The sequence below is a fragment of the Nilaparvata lugens genome, unplaced genomic scaffold, assembly GCF_014356525.2.
Source record: "Nilaparvata lugens isolate BPH unplaced genomic scaffold, ASM1435652v1 scaffold2410, whole genome shotgun sequence".
Classification (NCBI taxonomy): Eukaryota; Metazoa; Arthropoda; class Insecta; order Hemiptera; family Delphacidae; genus Nilaparvata; species Nilaparvata lugens.
The window spans coordinates 851-20,609 of NW_024090301.1; the positions used below are offsets into that span (position 1 = coordinate 851).

The 19,759-nt window shown below is 35.3% G+C and overlaps 1 protein-coding gene across 1 annotated transcript in view; it reads left to right on the forward strand.

The window, feature by feature from the left end:
• Positions 1–336: 336 nt before the first annotated feature.
• LOC111058370 overlaps positions 337–19,759 on the forward strand; it is a 32,640-nt gene continuing 13,217 nt past the window's right edge. The window contains exons 1-8 of the mRNA XM_039443984.1: positions 337–835; positions 1,193–1,347; positions 3,372–3,514; positions 4,645–4,781; positions 5,522–5,617; positions 6,271–6,415; positions 9,191–9,333; positions 11,167–11,277. Of these exons, the coding sequence (XP_039299918.1) occupies positions 754–835; positions 1,193–1,347; positions 3,372–3,514; positions 4,645–4,781; positions 5,522–5,617; positions 6,271–6,415; positions 9,191–9,323 (891 nt within the window). The 5' untranslated portion in view covers positions 337–753 and the 3' untranslated portion in view covers positions 9,324–9,333; positions 11,167–11,277. The remainder of the gene's footprint in view (positions 836–1,192; positions 1,348–3,371; positions 3,515–4,644; positions 4,782–5,521; positions 5,618–6,270; positions 6,416–9,190; positions 9,334–11,166; positions 11,278–19,759) is intronic.

Below are 19,759 nucleotides of genomic sequence, written 5' to 3' on the forward strand. Positions count from 1 at the left end.
TAAAATGAATGCTCACAAAATCTTAATTTATTATCTTGAACTCACTGTAACAAAAAATAGAAAAATACAGTGAAATATCATGAGTCATAACTCTTTAAATTAGTTCAAGCTGGACTTGCATCCTAAATGCCCACTAAATCTCAATTTATTATCATAAACTCACTGGATAAAAAAAAACAGTGATACATTATAAGTCATTTTTGCTCCATGAGTAACAGTTCATTTTAATTTTCTACTTGTTATGAGGAATTGTACACTGCCATTATTGTGGAGGAGTGGATTGGATGTGATATCATGTATATATATATATATATATATATATATATATATATATATATATATATATCAATAAATAAGTAAATATCAGTTTTGGATGTAAGAATATCTGAAGGCCAAGTATTTTTGTAATTCTATGTTTGTATGATTTTAGCCCATTAAGTAGATGTACATTTAAATGTGAAAAAATTGAAATAACTACTTGTTATAAAGAATTATACATAATATGTATGTATAATAAATATATATTATAATGGCTACTTTGTCATTATTGTGGAGGAATGGTTTGGCTGTAAGGGGAGATGTGGAGGCCAAATATTTTTGTAATTATATGTTTGTATGATTTTAGCCCATTAAGTAGATGATTTAAATGTAAAAAATTGAAATAACTACTCGTTTTGAATAATTATACATATGTATAGTTGTTACTTAGTTTGAAAATGTCATTGTTTTTTAATTTCAGTTTTAGGGGACATTATGTGGGGAATAATCGGCAAGCAGCCTTTTTGGCCTTGCTACATTGTAACAGACAATGATGGGAGATCATACAAAAGGAAAAGTAAGTCATCAACATTATCTACTTGAACAATACTCCGGATAGTCCGCTATTGCATTTCTTGTATTGTTTGTTCATTTATTTTTATTCATATACAAATGCAATGATATATTATTACATATTATACAAATTATACATATTTATATGCATAACAATATTATTATTGCCTTTTTGAATTTTTATCTATTCATTTATATCTATCTCTTTCATAATTTAAAATTACAACATTTGTAATGGACCAACATGTATTTGATTATTACAATTGATTATTACTAGAGTAGATTATTACAGTATTCATATTCACTAGTTTTTTTAAAATAAGCAGAATAAGTTTAATTTTTTCTCCATGTTTGTTTTCAGTGTGCTCCAACGATGTTTATAGAATTTCGTTCTATGTGCAGTGGATGGGGGATGGGAGGCATTCCTGGGTGGGCCTCTCTTATTTGGTGCCCTTTGAGAGGGCACCAAACCCCCAACACACTCCGTATGATATGTTGAAGAATTACATCCAAACTGTAAGTGTAACAACATATTTCTAAGTAAATATTGCAGTAATTACAATATTACAGTATTTGGTTATTACAATATCACAAAATATTGATTATTAATATTATTAGATACAATTGAATATTGAATTATTAATAATATGAGTACGTTCATTAAGTCGCGAAAATCCAAATAAACCTGTCTATGAATAATGGGATGTTTATACAGGGTGGTGCAGAGAAAACACAACCATGTTTTTCAAACTGCTAGTACTAGGTGATTGGGTGGGGGGTTATTGCCCTCGAACGAATGTTGGCAGACGGCCCATACTATGCCATTTCAGTTGCTATGAGCGTTGGGACGTACAACTTCGTGTTTTCGCTGTGAAGCAGTTTTTCTAGAAACAATGAATCTGTAGTCACAGTGCGATGCTTTTGCGTCAATATTTTAGAGTTGGGCCTCGAGGTGCAATGCCCGATCGAAATACTCTGATGGGTTGCAGCGTTCAGGAGTAGTAGTTCTCTGATGAAAAAGAAACCACCTGATCTTCCCTGTTCAGTTCATACTCCTGAAAATGTAGACTGAGTCAGTGTCGTCAAGTCCTGATACCATCTCCTCGTCTCAATCGTCTAGGACTTCGGAGGGAATGTTTTGAGAACAATTTTAGACTTTGCAGCTTTGTTGGGACTAGTTAGAAGGAGAATACATCAAAAGTTTCCATCCCTACCTCATGTGCTAAAAGGATGAGGGTGGTTTGAAAGTTGCATTTTTGAGCTTTTCGCTTCCACGTCTATATCTTAGGAAAAATGCTTTCAACCAATACCTACTATAGTTAGGTACAAGTAGGTATTGGTTCAACTGACATGACTAACTATTCAAAAATGAAGCTTGAAAAATTCTCTACAATTTTTGTTGAGTAGAGTTTTGTGATATTTCCAACAGTTTCCGAGATATTCGCTCTTATAAGTGTGAAATTCTCAAGATAGCAGGTTTTTATCCAATGTTTTGCTTTTTCAGGGCTTATAACTCTCCAACAATGCATCTTTAAAGTATTACTCAACTTAGATTTGTAGAGCATTAGATTCTCTTAGATATGATGAATTATTTGACTGTTCCAATTTTCCCTTTCATTGTTATAGCAGCTTTAAGGTAGGGAGTGATATTTTCAATGCTGCAACATTGACAATCAATTGACAATAATATATTTAAAGGGGGTTTCTGGAACACAATTTTTGACTTTGCAGCTCAATTGTGACTATTTAGGGGGTAAACAGTGCGCATCTTTATTTCCTCTGTTGAAGGTGAGTTTACACTTGAAAATTTAGCAAACTTGAAAATTTCACCCCCTACATTAAAGCTGCTATAACAATGGAAGGAATGCTTGGAATAGTCAATTAATACATCATATAAAAGAGAATTTAATACTCTACAGACCTAAGTTGAGTAATTATTTTTAAGATGCATTGTTGAAAAGTTATAAGCCCTGAAAAAGCAAAATAATAGGATAAAAACCTGCTATTTTAAGAATTTCACACCTACAAGAGCGAATATCTTGGAAACTGTTGGAGATATCACTAAACTCTACAAAACAAAAATTGTAGAGAATTTATCAAGATTCATTTTTGAATAGTCATGTCAGTCGAACGCATTTTTGCCAAGATATAGGCGTGGAGCATAGAGGTTGGAACAGCCTGGTGAGCGCCCTCACAAAACAGATAATCTCTCGATAGCAGCACTCATTTTATACGAAGCCATGGCGGCCAGCCAGTCGACAGATGGGAATAAATTAAAAATTGCATTTGTTCGAATGCTAATTAATGTATGATTGTTGTTAAACGAAGAAAATGGATGGAAATAAATAAGAAATTGCATTTGTTCAAATGCTAATTAATGAATAATTATTATTAAACGAAAAAATGGATTATCATTTAATTGATAATTATTCATTAATTAGAATTTGAACAAATGCAATTTCTTAATTATTTCAATCTGTAAAAATATAGCCCTTCATTACTGCTCCAGCTTTCATAAGTTTTTGTCGGTTTGTTTCTAGATGGCAAGCACTTCACGTGCCAACCCCCCAAAGAGGAGGCGTGAGGAGGAAGAGGATGCCCCTAGACCTCCCAAGAGAAGATGTGTTGTAAATGAACATCCACAGGCCCCTCTCCGAAGATCGGAGAGGATTCGACAACAAAAGTAAGTATCAACAAATTTTCCTATTTTTGACCGAATTTGACTTATGATGCATGATTTTGAACCGCCTTGACGAGCTGAGAAAAATGAAGTGTAGTACGATGAGATCCGAACATTGTGTCAACAGTTATAAGTGTTTTTTGATCCTTTGTGTTTTGTGTTTGTTTTTGATCCTTTGTGTTTTGTGTTCATTTTGATCCTTGAGGTGTCCATATGCCAGCCTCTCCTCTAGGAAATACTGAAATGAAGTGCATCTAACGGGTGATTCTCATATAACATAATCTCATGTACTTATATCATTGTGCGAAATATCAATGTAAGAGCAATTTAGTTGGTGATGATGGTTGAAGCTAAAAATTAGGTGTTTTTCACAATACAAGGAGCATTGTTGTCAGGTGTACCTGAAAATCTATATGAGATAGAGCGCTCTACCTGATCTCAGATTGTAGAGCACAAAAATACGCCCAAATATATTTTAAATTATACATCTAAATGGTAACAATCGGGAGATATTGTTGATCAAAAACTAAAATTCATCAAAATTGATTTTTTTCTTCAAATTTTACTCATTTTTGAAAAATCATAGCTCAATACTCATTAGAGATAGAGAATTCCGAATGATCTCATTCCATTCAGAATTTTTTAATCTAAAAAAAGGCGATAGCAAATTTTTCTGTCCAATTACTGGATTTGGCGGAAATAGCTAAAAACTGGAAAATGAACAAAAAATACGAGGTTTTTGGGCCTACAAAATTATCTAGCACAAGGAAATTTTGCATGAAGAAATTGGTTCTGGACTTCTCTCATGTATCCAAATAATAATATTAAAAAATCAGAACTACAATATATATTACAAGCACACCCCTTTTTTATGTCTATATTGACTGGACTAAATCTCGTTGGTTTCATTTTGTATTTTTCAATTTTTGGCCCGGTTGCACAAAAGCCTGTTAAATCTTAATCATGATTATTTTCCAAGAGAACCAATCAGATAAGGTTTCTTGAGAAAAAAGGGCTTCTGTGATTAGTTCTTGTGGCATTTAATTGGGATTAAAAGTTAACAGATTTTTGTGCAACCGGGTGTTTTAAGTATTTTCCTGCTCCTGTTCTCATACTTTTGTTTTTATTTTTAGTTTGGAGATTGAAAGAGCAGAAGAAGAGCTTCAGAGACTTGAACTGCAGCATCAGGAACGCCAGAGACAGAGACAGAGAAGGCAACCAATGAGGAGACTAGCAGAGATGGTCCTCCCACCACCACCCCCCGTTGATAGTAAGTATTCATGAAATATTCATAAAGAGTTCATGATTCAATTTACACATAATTCCAAGTTCAAAAAAGTCACCTACAATTTTGAAATTAATCTGATTGATTTACTAGTCCAGGCAATGAATGCTCAAAAAAGGGTGTAGAGGGAAATGTTTGGGAGACAATTTTTGAACCCGCAGTTCTCTTTAGGGTAGTAAGGAGGTAAACATATCAAAAGTCCCCACCCCTACCCCCTGTGCTAAGGGGGTGGGGGTGGTTTAAAAGTACCATTTTTTTGGTTTCTCGCATAAAACTCGAAAACTATGTATCTTAAGGACTTGACTGTCATATAACAAATTAAAGCTTACACAATTTATTAAACTTGGTAGCATTCAGTATAAAGAGTGTAGGCATAGAGAAACAATAGCGTAAGTAGATATCCCAAGCCGATAGTTCACATAGTTCTTTCCTATGCAGCTGTGTGACGCTGGTAGTCTCTCAAATTGTGCCATTCATACACTATCACCCCAACAAAACAGTAAAAATTGACAATAATCGACAGTAATCGGCTTGAGATAACAGTAAAAGTTGCGACATAAATTCCCTATACCATGGGATATCTACTTACGCTATTGTTTCTCTATGATGTAGGCTAATAATTCAATTTGTTAACTGTAGCAGGTGTTTGACCTTTTTTAGAAATGATCAAAAATGTACTGAAAACTCGGTAATTCATTTCTGAACATTCTGTCTGAAAATTTCAGTTGTTGGTAATGTGATGTGGGGCCGGCTGGGGAAGCAGCCCTACTGGCCTGCAATGGTGGCCGTCGATGAGGATGGCCTATACTTCAAACAGCAACGTAAGTTATCAAAATGATCTACTTGAACAATACTCTGGATAGTCATCCATTTCATATTGTACAATAATTACAAAATACAAATGAACCATGAGAGGCTTGTTTGAGTACCAATCTGTTCCTATTTGAATGCATAAAACACTCTAGCTCTATGTTATTTATTGATTCATACAATAAGTACATCATCAAAATGATAGGGAGAGAGGGTAACCTTGTGCTATTTCTCTCCCAAATTTAGATAAGGTTATACATAGTCCCAAATAGGTTAAGTCTTGTAGTTGTTCAATTCACAAAATTTTCAGTCGTTAATTATTTTTTTAAATTTAAATTTAGATGCTTCAAACCAAACTTAGAAGAAATATTTCACATTATCATCACTAAAATAGGAAATATTTACAAATTAAAGAAATAATTTTGCAGGACTAAAAAACAAACTTGATATTCTAATAGTTTTTCTTAATGTAATATGCATTTAAATCGAATTGATTTCCAGCCAAACAAAATATTGTATTATACTGTCTTTTGCAAGATTATGACTATTTCTTAGACGGGTTTAAGAGCTTGGCCATTAGTATATTATGTTATTCATATTCTCTAGAGGTTTGTTTTTATAACCAACAAATGATGTTCAAGTTTTTTTTAATGTTTATTTTCAGTGACTGAAAATGGAGTCCTTAGGCGGCAATTTTACGTCGAATGGTTGGCCGACGGGCAGCGGTCATGGGTGGGGGCCACTTATTTGGCCCCATTCGAGCGCCCCCTGAGGGTCTCAGGAACACCCTTAGGGAGTGGGTCCCAAATGTAAGTTTAACCAACTGTTTCCTAGTAAATATTACAGAAATTACAATAAGGCAGTACTTGATTATTACAATATCATGAAATATTAATTTTTAATATAAATATCAATAATTATTTTCAATAATTAAATATCAAGCTATTATATTTATTTTATGATAATACAGTGCCTTCATTGAGTCGCCCACATTCAAATTAACATGTTTGTGAACATTGGGGCTTTTAAATTACTTGTGTGGCTACCGAAAGATATGTATAAAATATTTATGTATAAAATCGCAAAGTAAAAACATTTGCATGTTACAGCAGGTCTTAAATAAGAAAAATTATAAAAATAAGAAAGTAGCAATAATTAAGAAAGTATTGAGACAAGAAGAAGCTATCGCTTATATGAGTTAAGAATCATGTGTCTGGTACTCCCATTGGATGGGTTACCACTTGAGCCAACTCCTCTGAATATGAGTTGTAAAATCGCTTCCTGGTGGTTTGGAACCCACCTAAAACTTTAGGTCCATTCATCTCACCGCCTCATCATCATCCTCAGCAAAAAAATACATTAAGACTCAATATCAATTTCACACTCCATTGTTCACAAAATATTTTAGTTCAACTGTGTAGTGTTGGTTTGTGTTGTGCTTTGGATGCTGGTCGACTGCAGACTACAGAGTATAGATGTTGTGTGCTGTGCTACATTATACAGCCAGTGGTGTCATCAAATGGCAACCAAGTGTTGTGCAAAAATAGAATAGGTTCTATTTTGGCGTAACACTACTTTGTGCGGCACTGCAGATGGTCTCTAGTGGGCCATCTATGTTTGTTCTCTACTATAGCTCTGACTTACCAGCCACACTTTGCAGCGCGATAATGTACAGCGAGTGGAGCCGTGGCCAAACTGTATGATCCTCAAGTGGAAGACACAGTTATAAGTAAATACTGACCTTACTAATGGGAAATAATTCCCAGGGTCACCCTGATCCGGCAATTTTGCATATGCTCTTTGTGGACTTCCGCCAAGCATTTGATAGCATCAAAAGAGACAGAATGATGAATGTGCTAAATGAGATGGGAATCCCAAGAAAGTTGACAAGTCTCATAAAGATGACAGTGTATGGTATGACATCACAAGTTAAAATATGAAACAAACTGAGTCACTCATTCAATGTTACAACCGGTGTAAGACAAGGTGACACACTGTCAGCAACCCTCTTCAATTTTATGCTTGAAACAATACTTCAGAAGATAGGTAACAAGGTAGACAAGTAACACAATACTTAACAGAACAAGTCAAATACTGGCCTATGCGGATGATGTGCTGCTGATAGCATGGAATCGCAATAAGTTGAAAGAGATTTTCAGCACAATGAAAGAGGAAGCAAGAGAGCTGGGTCTTGAAATTAATATTGGGAAGGCTAAGTATATGAGAATGTCTGCAAATGAAAGAAGAAGGCACGTAGACAACTTGATACTATCAGATGATTGCAGCATTGAAGGTGTCAGAGAGTTTAAGTATCTTGGAGTTACACTGACAGCCGACAATAAGACTAGCCAAGAAATTTTTAACAGAATTATGATGGGCAATCGAGCATATTTTGCAAATCAAAGGATTTTTAAGAGTAGAATAGTATCAAGAGCAACTAAAGTGAAAATGTACAAGACGTTAGTCTGACCGGTTGTGACATATGGAGCAGAGACATGGACACTGCTGAGCAGGGATGGAAGAGCACTGAAGTCATTCGAGAGAAAGATGTATTGGAGGATCTGGGGACCACTATGTAATGGAGGGGTTTGGAGAACCAGACATAACAGCGAAATCGATAAGGCTATAGGGGGAAGGAAATATTGTAAGATTTATTAAGGCAAGAAGGATAGAATGGCTTGGACATGTGGTGAGAATGAATATGGAAAGGACACAACTTAGACTGCTGGATGGACAAATGATGGGGACGAGAAAGAGAGGAAGACCGAGAATGAGATGGATAAATGATGTGATAGGTGATCTGCGTGTGCTGGGTGTATCCAACAACTGGTGGCAAAGATCCCAGAGAAGAGACAATTGGAGGCATTGTGTTGAGGAGGCCAAGGTCCACCCAGGACTGTAGAGCCAACTAAAGTAAAGTTAGTATGTACCCTGATCCGGCTAACCTCAGTCAGCGTCTGGAGAGGGCTGGAGTAGGATTTACTGCTCTCAATGTGGTGTCAGCCGGCCGCTCAAGGTTGGAACAGCCGGGCATGATTGGCCTCCTAGTGGTGTTTGGCAACCTTCCGACACCAAGTGGTGTCCTCTAGGTTCACCACGGCAGTCTCCTCATGAGTTGGAAAATCTTCAGGAGGTGAAATGCATCCTTTGCACTGTCCGAAGGGAGGGGTGTAGCTAGGATAGAAGGGAGAGTAGGGTAGCTCATCTGCTCAGTATTCAGTTTGAGGAAAAATATATTAATTAATTCAAATTTGAATTTGAAAATTCTGTAAGTCACTCTGAAGATGACTGCTACTGCAAATATTGACAACAGGGTTAACAGCTAGATGGAAACTCAATGATCACTGCTATCCAAAAATGATTTGCCAGTCAGGAATGCTCACCCTTACACCAAACTGACGATCTCTGGATAGCAGCAATCATTTTAATCAAAGATTACAGCATTTAATTGGGATTCTCGTTTAATAATAATTATTCATTAATTAGCATTTGAACAAATGCAATTTCTAATTTATCTCCATTTGTAAAAATATAGACTTGAACACTGCTCTATCCTTAATACGTTTTAATTGGTTTGTTTCCAGATGGCAAGCACAAGTGGTCGCACTAACCCACCAAAGAGGAGGCGTGAGGAGGAAGAAGGAAGTGTTGACCTTCCTCCTAAGAGAAGGTACATTGCACATCATCAGGCCCCTCTCCGAAGATCCCAGAGGATAATACAAAAAAAGTAAGTAACTTATATGAATATAAACTATTCCAATAAAATTGACATTATATTCTCTACTAAGTAGGTAACCCGTGCTCCCCAAGGGTCTGTTTAAAGCACAAACAGGTTGAATTTAGTTTGATAGTTTCAGTTGATATCTTTCAATATCACTACTTTCAATGTTACTAACTACAGTAATTATTTACAATGGGAAAACGAATTGATTGGGCTCTTAGCTTTGCATCAAAAATCTAATAAAGTCACTTTTTGAAGAAAACCCTTCCGGCTCCGATTTTTCCATCTTTTTGGCCTTATAACGTTTTAACGACTGATTGAAAAAATCCGTGCTAATCATGAGCTCATAGAGCATAATGTTTTCTTCAATTTTAATGTATCATTTCATTATATTATGCATCTCCCTACGATTGCAACCATTATAGTGTTGAGTGTAAAATCTTTAGTTTAACAACAATAGATCAATTGACAAAGAAATTTGGAGAGAATGTTTGGAACACAATATTTGACTCTGCAGTTTTGTTTAGACTACTTAGAAGGTAAACATATCAAAAGTTCTCATTCCTACACCTTGTGCTTAAGGGATGAGGGTGGTTTAAAAGTTGCAATTTCATTTCTGGCTATATATATATTTAGAAATATTTATTAGTTTCTAAGGATACTTCATAAATAAAATGATTAACAAGAGTAAAAAATAGATTTTTGCACATATTGGAGAACATGGCAGACATTTCGAACTAATGTTATAACATTTTTGTGCTTTATATTTTATACAACTATGTACTTATATCCATTATTACTTCATATAACCCCACCGGAACAAAACCTGGGGGCATTGGATACTGGTAAAATACTGTTCAAGAAGGAACACTCGTTGCTATTGGAAAAAGGGGGCATGCTTCACATTATCCTTCACAAAACAATACTGCTTACCTGTTGTAATCTGTACACATTAAATGACTCACATTTATGTTTTTCATTTATTAACAGTGATGCTATCTTCCAGTAGCCACACAACGAATATAAAACCCCACTTTTTACAGATATGTTTATTTGAATGTGCGTGACTTGATGAACGTTCTGTATAATAAAAAATATTGAATTATTATAGGAATATTAATTATTATATACAATTGAAATAGAATTAAATGTGTTAGATTCAAATGGAACTATAGTGGGATTCATGTTATAAAGACAGTGGAAATGATAGGGAGTCATTGTTGCCACTTTTTCTTTTCACCACTATAGTAGATAGCCCCCTGTAAATCTGATATGATATTGATTAATGATTCTTTCTAATAATGATCAATTCCATCTTAAATATATTCCATTCATCAACGAGAGATATTTTCCCATAATTTGGTAGTAAATTTCCATTATTGAGAAGAAATATTTTGGTAGTTCATATTTTTGCATAGTCTGGTAACAATTTGGCAACTGTGTGGAGTTGGAAAAAGATAGAGCTATCTATATAAGATATTTATAAGATACTGTCTCTATAACCTGACTCTCACAATGGATAACCCAGCAGCAAGAAGTGCCACATGGTTTTTTAAAATTTGCTGCTGCTCTACTCCATAATCTTTTTAGCAATTGACTCCATACAGCAACATTGAACTCATGGTGAACAACATGGTGACAGCAGAGGGAAAATGCTCAAGCTTTGATTGAATATGGTTGGAATCGCCGCCATTAACAATTTATAGTCGAGTTTGCAAAGCCTGCATAACGAGAATGGAGCAATTCTCATTTTTAATGACTGAACAAAGCAATACAATACAATATATGATAATGATTGTTAAAATAAATAAATAATCAATATTTTATTTTTGTTTTCAGCACCTCAAAACGAAAGAAAATGTGAAGGCCTGTAGAGTGCCAAGGAGGCTGGTGGCCAAAGTGGACGCAGCAGTGGAGGAGGCTCTGGAAATGCAAGATATTTTCATCTAAGTGAGTAGAAGAAAAGAAAGAAATAATTGTGAGGAGTACTCTGGAGAGAAGGGTACAGTGTCTGAAGGGTGAGTGATGAAGATCAATTCATTTCATTTTTATTGTTTATTAATAATAATCCAATTTATACTCAAAGTTAATGTACTTCGCTTACTACACAGTCACTATATAACCTATTATCACAAATTTATATACTTTTATTCATTCATTCATTTCTTTGACTATGATGATGATGATTTTATGCCTACAATAATAAATTATTATCAATCTAGTACCATTATCAAATTTCAATTGAATGTCATATGTAGCTATTATATTATTGTTATGCTAGTTCATCAATTTCAAATCTATTATTGTAAAAAATTTATATTACAAGATTTGTGATTACATTTTCTTAATTTCTAAATAGAATGTAGAATTGGTTGATTGATTGATCATGCTTTATGGACAGACAGGGAGGCTGCAAACCTCTCTCGATCATTGTTTAAATGTTTAATTTTGATCAATTCATGAATATTTTATTATTTTCTATTTGTTCAATGAAATAGAATTACTTTTTTGCAATTTTCAGCTCTATCTCTATTTATAAGAATAGAACATATCACTAAAAGGCCTAACATATCCTCGCCCAATTTATATTGATGGTGTAATAATAGTACCTAATGAATAAATAAAAAGGAATTATTAGGCCCCAAAATTTCCAATTCATAGCACTTGAAAAAAAAAACAACCTCAAATCAAATGTGAATTCTCAATATAATATTAATTTATTTTTCTCACATATTGTCCCCTAATTTCACGAAGCAAATAATTATAATACTTATAATTTCTTATCTCCAATTCAAGTTCAAATTAATTCAACCAAATACACAAAATGCATCAACATCTTGTCAAAAATATAATTCAAAATTCACAATAAAATTCAATAAATAATGTAAAAAATAATTAACAATGATCAGAATAAAACAATAAATATAAATGTAATTTAATAAAATGAAAATCAGTCAAACAAAAATTAACAGCCACCTAGAAGTTGAATATCTCTTATTATTAAATAAAAATTAATCAACTCAATTAATCAATGTCTGTAAATTAGTCCAGATATTTAACATTGCCTACCCCATAAAGCAATAGAATGATAATAACCCTACCTTCAGATAATATTCTGTGTAGAATGTCTTCGATTTGTATCCAATGGCGCCTCTGGCAGAAACTTTCCTCTTTCCATCTTCTCACATTCAGAATCACTGATCTTGGGGGGATTTCGATTACATTCGTTTTGGTTACCAGCCTATCTGGAAATTTTTGTAACAATGTATTGAGTACCTGTAGGTGGGTAATTTATTGCGTTCTAATTATTGAAAATTGGGCCAAAATTGGAAGCTTGGTATTACTAAGCCTACAATATAATTGATTAAATAGAACAGGATGCACTTGTAGCTAAATTTCAGTTTCAAGTCTTCTGTGTCAAACTTCACACAGATAATTGGCAATGATTCAAGTAGAAAATGAAGGCTCTGGTACAATCTTGACTTTTGACTTTGACTCTGACCGACTGGCCATGACCCTAATTCTCCCCTCAATATTTATTTTTCCATTTCATCTTAAAATTATCCATATATGGTATTCAACTATTTGGGGAAATTTTATTTTCTCACATTAGATACTTTTTTATAGCTTTATTTTTCCGGAGGTCAAGGTTGTTTCAGAGCCCACAATTTTTATTTATCATCCAGTTGAACTTAAATAAATTGTCAAATGGTTTAATTTCAAGTCGTCCAAAATAAATTGTCTAGTTGAATTACCATTGAGCATTTCTGGACAGATTTCCTCATATCAGCTCTGTTTACTTGAGTGACTGATAAGTCTGATAGGCTAAAAAAAATTTTTTTTTCAAAAAATAAGCTAATCTTTTGATGGCCAAGGCAGAGGATTCTTTTAAAAAAATGAGTAAGGCTCAGATGAATTCCTGTTACAGTCATTGTACCATACAAATCCATTGTTTTTACACAGATGAAACGTGTATGTTGGTTGGAGCAGCTGGTTCATTCTTGACTTGTATGTTATTCTCTGAGAGGGATTTCTACAGTTTGGTCGTTGCTGTATTATCATGATGATTATGAAGATGGAGGATTGAATTCTCTACGGTTTTTGGGTGATTGGGGTTTTGGATGTTTTAGTCTACCAGTTGTGGTAGATATATCATTGTGATGAGAAACTGTTGAATGTGATGTAAGTATCGGCTCCACACTTTTTGTGAGCCTGAGGCCTGAAGGTGGTCTTGAGGCGCCCAAGGCCGCCTTGGGGCAGAGGCCACATGTGTGGGCCATTTAAGGTATTTGTATTTAAAGGTAAATATTCGAAAATGAAAAATGAATAAATTTATCCTCCCACCCACACCAAGTCCAAAGACCCTCTAAATACCCCAAATGCAGTACAGTACCACCCACTCTGAATCACTACCACTTTAAACACGTAGGTAGTGTCTGAATACCCCACATTTATATCACCCCCCCTGAATACCTCTAATACAGTATACCAATCCCCCTAACGCAATATTTTTTTTTGAACCCCTCCCCCAAATTATTTTGTCCCTTGTCAATAATCTGAATATGTCGGGCAGTTGTTGGCTCAAGCTGTGGCTGTTGGGGGTATGTTGTGGTTTGCTGAGTTGTACAGAGGGTTGACTTTGGTCAAGGGCAACTCTCTCAGCTGTCGACCAAAGTTTACAATGAATCCTGTTTGCTCCAACCAACATACAAAACATTATTTAAAAAATCAGATAACTCTACCACTGCTAACTCAGTGCAACTTTTTCTTGTTCAAAAACAAGGTGATTTGTAAATCGAGTTGTATTCCCTTCCAGGTTGCTCAATGAACGTAATTCAACTAGGTAGCTTTTCTCTGTAAATTTCTAATTACTGCTTTTCAATGGATAATACAGGTCTAAAATTATTTCACATTAATTTATCCACCGCTTCATGTATACAATCTCAATACAATTGTTTCTTTGCTCTATTGGATACATAGTTTTCGACTTGCAACTTTCTGCCTCAAAACGTACAAAAGGAACCAGCTTATGGCAAAGAGGGGTAGAGGTTGAAACAATGATGGTCAAAAGTCTAACGGTGAAATAACCGACGCTGACCAGTGACAAAAGGGTGGCAGCCAGACGCCAGGCGTGAGTGGAGTGCCATCAGATAGGGGGCAGCACCAACTGGGGCAGTGATCCAAGGAGGAACAATGGCTCGAGGGTTGGCGAGCACGTGGAGTTGGGAACACGAGGACACTTTTCGGTGAACCACGGCTAGAGTAACATGTCTGAGGAGTGAGCAGCGTGCAGCCCGCAGCCCTAGGGGCTGAAATGGAGTCCTGTTTCCGGAAAACCACCACCACATCAACACCATCACATCAAAACCACCATTGAAGAAAAATAATTAAAATTCATAATTTGTAATGTAAAGTGAGCAGTTTAAAAGTGCGCGAAAAGGCCATGGTCCGCGGGGTATACAACATATAAGGTTAGTGTAATTTTAAGTTGTTGTTTGTTTGCCACACTGGTTATTTTCTTGTATTATTGTTGTTTAAATAGGGTTTAGGTTTTGTGATTCGTAGTATTATTGTGCATTATCCTATTTGAATATAGAGACTCTCAATAAACATTATTATTATATTTCATAAACGGTAAAATCATATTTCATATCTTGGTGTTCTGCTCAATAGACTTATTACTAAAATTCCAAAGGACATTTGATATATTTAACCAACATGGAAAATCTCATTTGTTTCTTTGTAAAGTGTCAATTTCATTTGCCTTTTGCTTATTTTCATTATATTTATCTAATGATTCAAAATTGCCTTGTGTTGTTATTTCACAAGTATCATTAGATCCCCTCCTTTCTTTATTGTTTTAATCATGGAGTGGAGCAATATAGTTGGGAAAGATGTGTAGTTCTACATTCATTGATTGCTGGACTGCGTCTTTATTAAAAGTAATAAAGTATTGTACATTGTTTTTCAAATGTTGATACAAGACCCACTGAGTATCAACTGGAATATAGCTCATACAACCTCATCATTGGTGAAGAGGGTGTTAATTGACTCTCTCCAGAAGATAACTAACAACAAAATCATCAATAGAATGTTTGATACGTATGACGACACCACCTTGAAAGACTTAACCACATATCTAGAAACAATCGTCCCATGCTCCCCGAGAGTATTGAACGAGATATTTAGACTTTCACCAGAAGGAGCCAAATGGAGCTTCTTATCAACTTTTACGGATATGAGGACTATGAAGAACATGATCGAAAGTTATGAGGCTGAGCAAATGTACACATCAATTGCAGATGCCGAAATTGAAAAATTGAAGAAGTTATTGACTGTTTATAAGAAAATAAAAAATCAAGATTACAAAAGGTTGATAGAAGTATTCAATGAGGGGAAAAGATGTACAACTGTTATTAACAGCCTTTTCGAGTGTACCACACAATTAGCAACAACCATCAGGAATAGATCATGGGGTAGGGAGATTGTAGGTGTAACTACACCACATCGCATGAACAATTTAAATTACAGGTTTGTGAGGGGAATCATTGTATATTAGATAGAGAGTATCCTGAAAAAATAGTATACAGCCTAGTAGATCCAGATCGGACATCATCTGTACAAGATGATGCTATATTACAAAGAGGCCCTACCAGACCTTATTGGGGATCTGGTACCTCGGAAAAGAAGTCTACGCCTTTAGTTCAAATGCCCAAAACTGACAGATCAATAAAAGCGGTTCAACGATTATCAAGAGTAGGAGATTGGGTATGTAGTGAAGAAGGAACTATCAAGACCTTGATTGATAGGATCATAGCGGCTAGGACAGAATTAGATAAGGTGGCTATAGCTTTAATATCCGGAACCACCTTTGGAGGTAGTGCTTATCATAGGTTTAGCGACCCTATGACAAAGAAAGAAGCAAGACCATCATGGATATTAATCAAGATGATGATGATGTATTCCATCAAAAGCATAAAAAGAAAAAACCATATATTCCAGACTTACATCTTAAGACAGCTATAAGAAAAGATCCAATGGATTACTTCATTCAATTTTTTGTGGATGCTCGGAAACCATGCCCTAAGGAAATACAGGATTCCTGCATTAAATTCCAGACATTTATAGAAAGAAAGTACAGTGGGGTTACTCTATCTAGTGATTCTGAAGTCTTGTATGGAGATCTATTGAGTATAAAAAAGGATGCACTTTCCAGACGTATGGCATCTGTAACTTCAAAACCAGGAGATTGGAAGAAAAGGCTTATCAACAATTTCACAACAGCAAGCGCTTTAATTCCTCCTATTATGGAGACAATATCTGAAGGATCCGGCATGAATTTTGAACTCAATGCGATAAAGGATACTCTTATGCAATATAAGCCAGATGATCACTTATTGCTACTAGAACTATATAGGTCAAGTTGGGAAAGACTACGAGACAGAATGCAAATACTACAGACACAACAAAGAAAAGATTTCTACTCCTTAGAAAAGGAGTTCACAGATTACAATGCCATACATAATTCTGACTATTTGATGATAAAGCGCAAAGAAACCTGGTATGTATTGTATTACGATCAAGTTCTTATGCTAACAGACACTATCAATTCTAGATATTTATCCTTATTATGCATCGACAAGTACAATACACTAAGCTGTGAAGTGTTACCAAAAAGGGAACTCTTGGAATCTGTTTATGAGTGGGGAGATAGAGTTCTAGCTGACATGAATAACAATGCTTATGACTTATTCAAGAATTTTGAAGCAATTTGTACGGGAGTGATGCTAGAGAAGTATGAGCCACTGAGTATGAACGGAACCACTGAAGTATGAACGGAATATTAGAATTATCAGGTACTGTAGGTAATTTATGTAGCATACCAGTGGCAACAACAACATAGTTATAAGTTTGTTTTGTAGATTCCTGCAGATCTGGATACCTGTCTCAAGTAATAGTAATAGTGTGTTTAGTTTAGTAGTAATTGCTTTTGAATTGACCGCATGTTAAGAGTTTGCTAATTTTACAAATACATAGTTAGGAATATACAAGTGTAGCAGTTGATTGGGGTTTTCTCTCAAGTTTTAAATATAGGATACTTTCCACTGAAACTAAAAATAACTTTTATAGTAGAGGTTTAGAATAGGAGACAGCTGTCAAGAGTTAGCGAAAGTGACTGACAAGTCAATTGTTGTGATAGTGAAGAAGTTGACTGTGAAAAGATAAGAAATACAGTACAAGAGAAGAGAGTTCCTTCATCCTGGTATGTGGTAGGATTACATTCTAAAGAAAGAGAAGCAAAAATAAAATCTAGACTTTTTGCTATGATGGTACTGGAAATGAGGCTCTATTTCAACATGACTGAGAAAAATATAGCTGAGCAACTCTTTAAATATATACCACAACAAACAATGACTTGGTCAGAAGCAGAGATTATGAAAACCTTATTAGAGCTGTCTAATACCACCTCAAAGAAAACAACAGATAATCTAGATGTCATAGTATCTTTGGATTTTACAAAGTGGAATCAAAGGTGGAGATTTGAGTCCACGTACCCTATATTCTACGAGATAGATTCTTTATTTTTGGAACCCGAAACCTATACACCTTTAGCCATATCTTTTTTGAGGATTCACTGTTTTATTTATCAAGTAGATATAAACCCCAGAATTTATGTGTCGTGAAGTTGGAGCTGAGAGAAGAGTTGAGACAGATTGGTCCGATGATTTTGTAGAAGAACCGACCATTTGGAAAGGACAAAAAGGAGGATGTGAAGGGTTGAGGCAGAAAGGGTGGACCACCATCACAATATCAGCATTAAAGGTAGCAGAACATAAAACTGGTATCTCAAGCAAGATAATAGGGCAAGGAGACAATCAAGTTCTCGTACTAAGTTTACCCAAGAGAGAGAAATTGATGAGAGAAGAATACATCCGGACCCATGCTGGTCATATAGAGACACAGATTACGGATTATATGCAGATCCTCTCCAAGATCATGATTGGTCTTGGAATGGAAATCAAAATACAGGAGAGTTGGGTCAGTTTCTATCATCTAAATTATGGGAAAGAACTCATCATTAACGGAACTTTCACCAGTAGCATGCTTAAAAAGGTTAGCCAATCTTATCAGGAGGTAAGTGATGCGATTCCTACCATAGACAATAGAGTGTCTGCAATATTCTCTGCATGTCAAACAGCAACCATGAAGAGCTTTGACCCGATTGTGCCGTATTTCATAGCAAATGTTGAGACGTTACAACTGGTAGATCATGAGTATAATCATGGGACTGTCTTGAAGAAGAAAGTAAGAGAAGTTTTTGATACCATGAGGCTAACTACGACATATGAGGTGAAATTGTTTCTTCTATTACTTCCTAAAGACTTTGGAGGGTTACAGGTGATCAATTTCCTAGAGTATTTATTCAGAGGACATCCAGATCCTTTAACGGGACAGTTGTTATGGTTGAAGATCTGTGCTAAACATATAGATATAGCCAAGGGGATTCAAGCATACATATGTTCGCTACAGGATATGAAAAAGACAGTTGATTTTCAAATGTTGATACAAGACCCACTGAGTATCAACTGGAATATAGCTCATACAACCTCATCATTGGTGAAGAGGGTGTTAATTGACTCTCTCCAGAAGATAACTAACAACAAAATCATCAATAGAATGTTTGATACGTATGACGACACCACCTTGAAAGACTTAACCACATATCTAGAAACAATCGTCCCATGCTCCCCGAGAGTATTGAACGAGATATTTAGACTTTCACCAGAAGGAGCCAAATGGAGCTTCTTATCAACTTTTACGGATATGAGGACTATGAAGAACATGATCGAAAGTTATGAGGCTGAGCAAATGTACACATCAATTGCAGATGCCGAAATTGAAAAATTGAAGAAGTTATTGACTGTTTATAAGAAAATAAAAAATCAAGATTACAAAAGGTTGATAGAAGTATTCAATGAGGGGAAAAGATGTACAACTGTTATTAACAGCCTTTTCGAGTGTACCACACGATTAGCAACAACCATCAGGAATAGATCATGGGGTAGGGAGATTGTAGGTGTAACTACACCACATCCGCATGAACAATTTAAATTGCAGGTTTGTGAGGGGAATCATTGTATATTAGATAGAGAGTATCCTGAAAAAATAGTATACAGCCTAGTAGATCCAGATCGGACATCATCTGTACAAGATGACGCTATATTACAAAGAGGCCCTACCAGACCTTATTGGGGATCTGGTACCTCGGAAAAGAAGTCTACGCCTTTAGTTCAAATGCCCAAAACTGACAGATCAATAAAAGCGGTTCAACGATTATCAAGAGTAGGAGATTGGGTATGTAGTGAAGAAGGAACTATCAAGACCTTGATTGATAGGATCATAGCGGCTAGGACAGAATTAGATAAGGTGG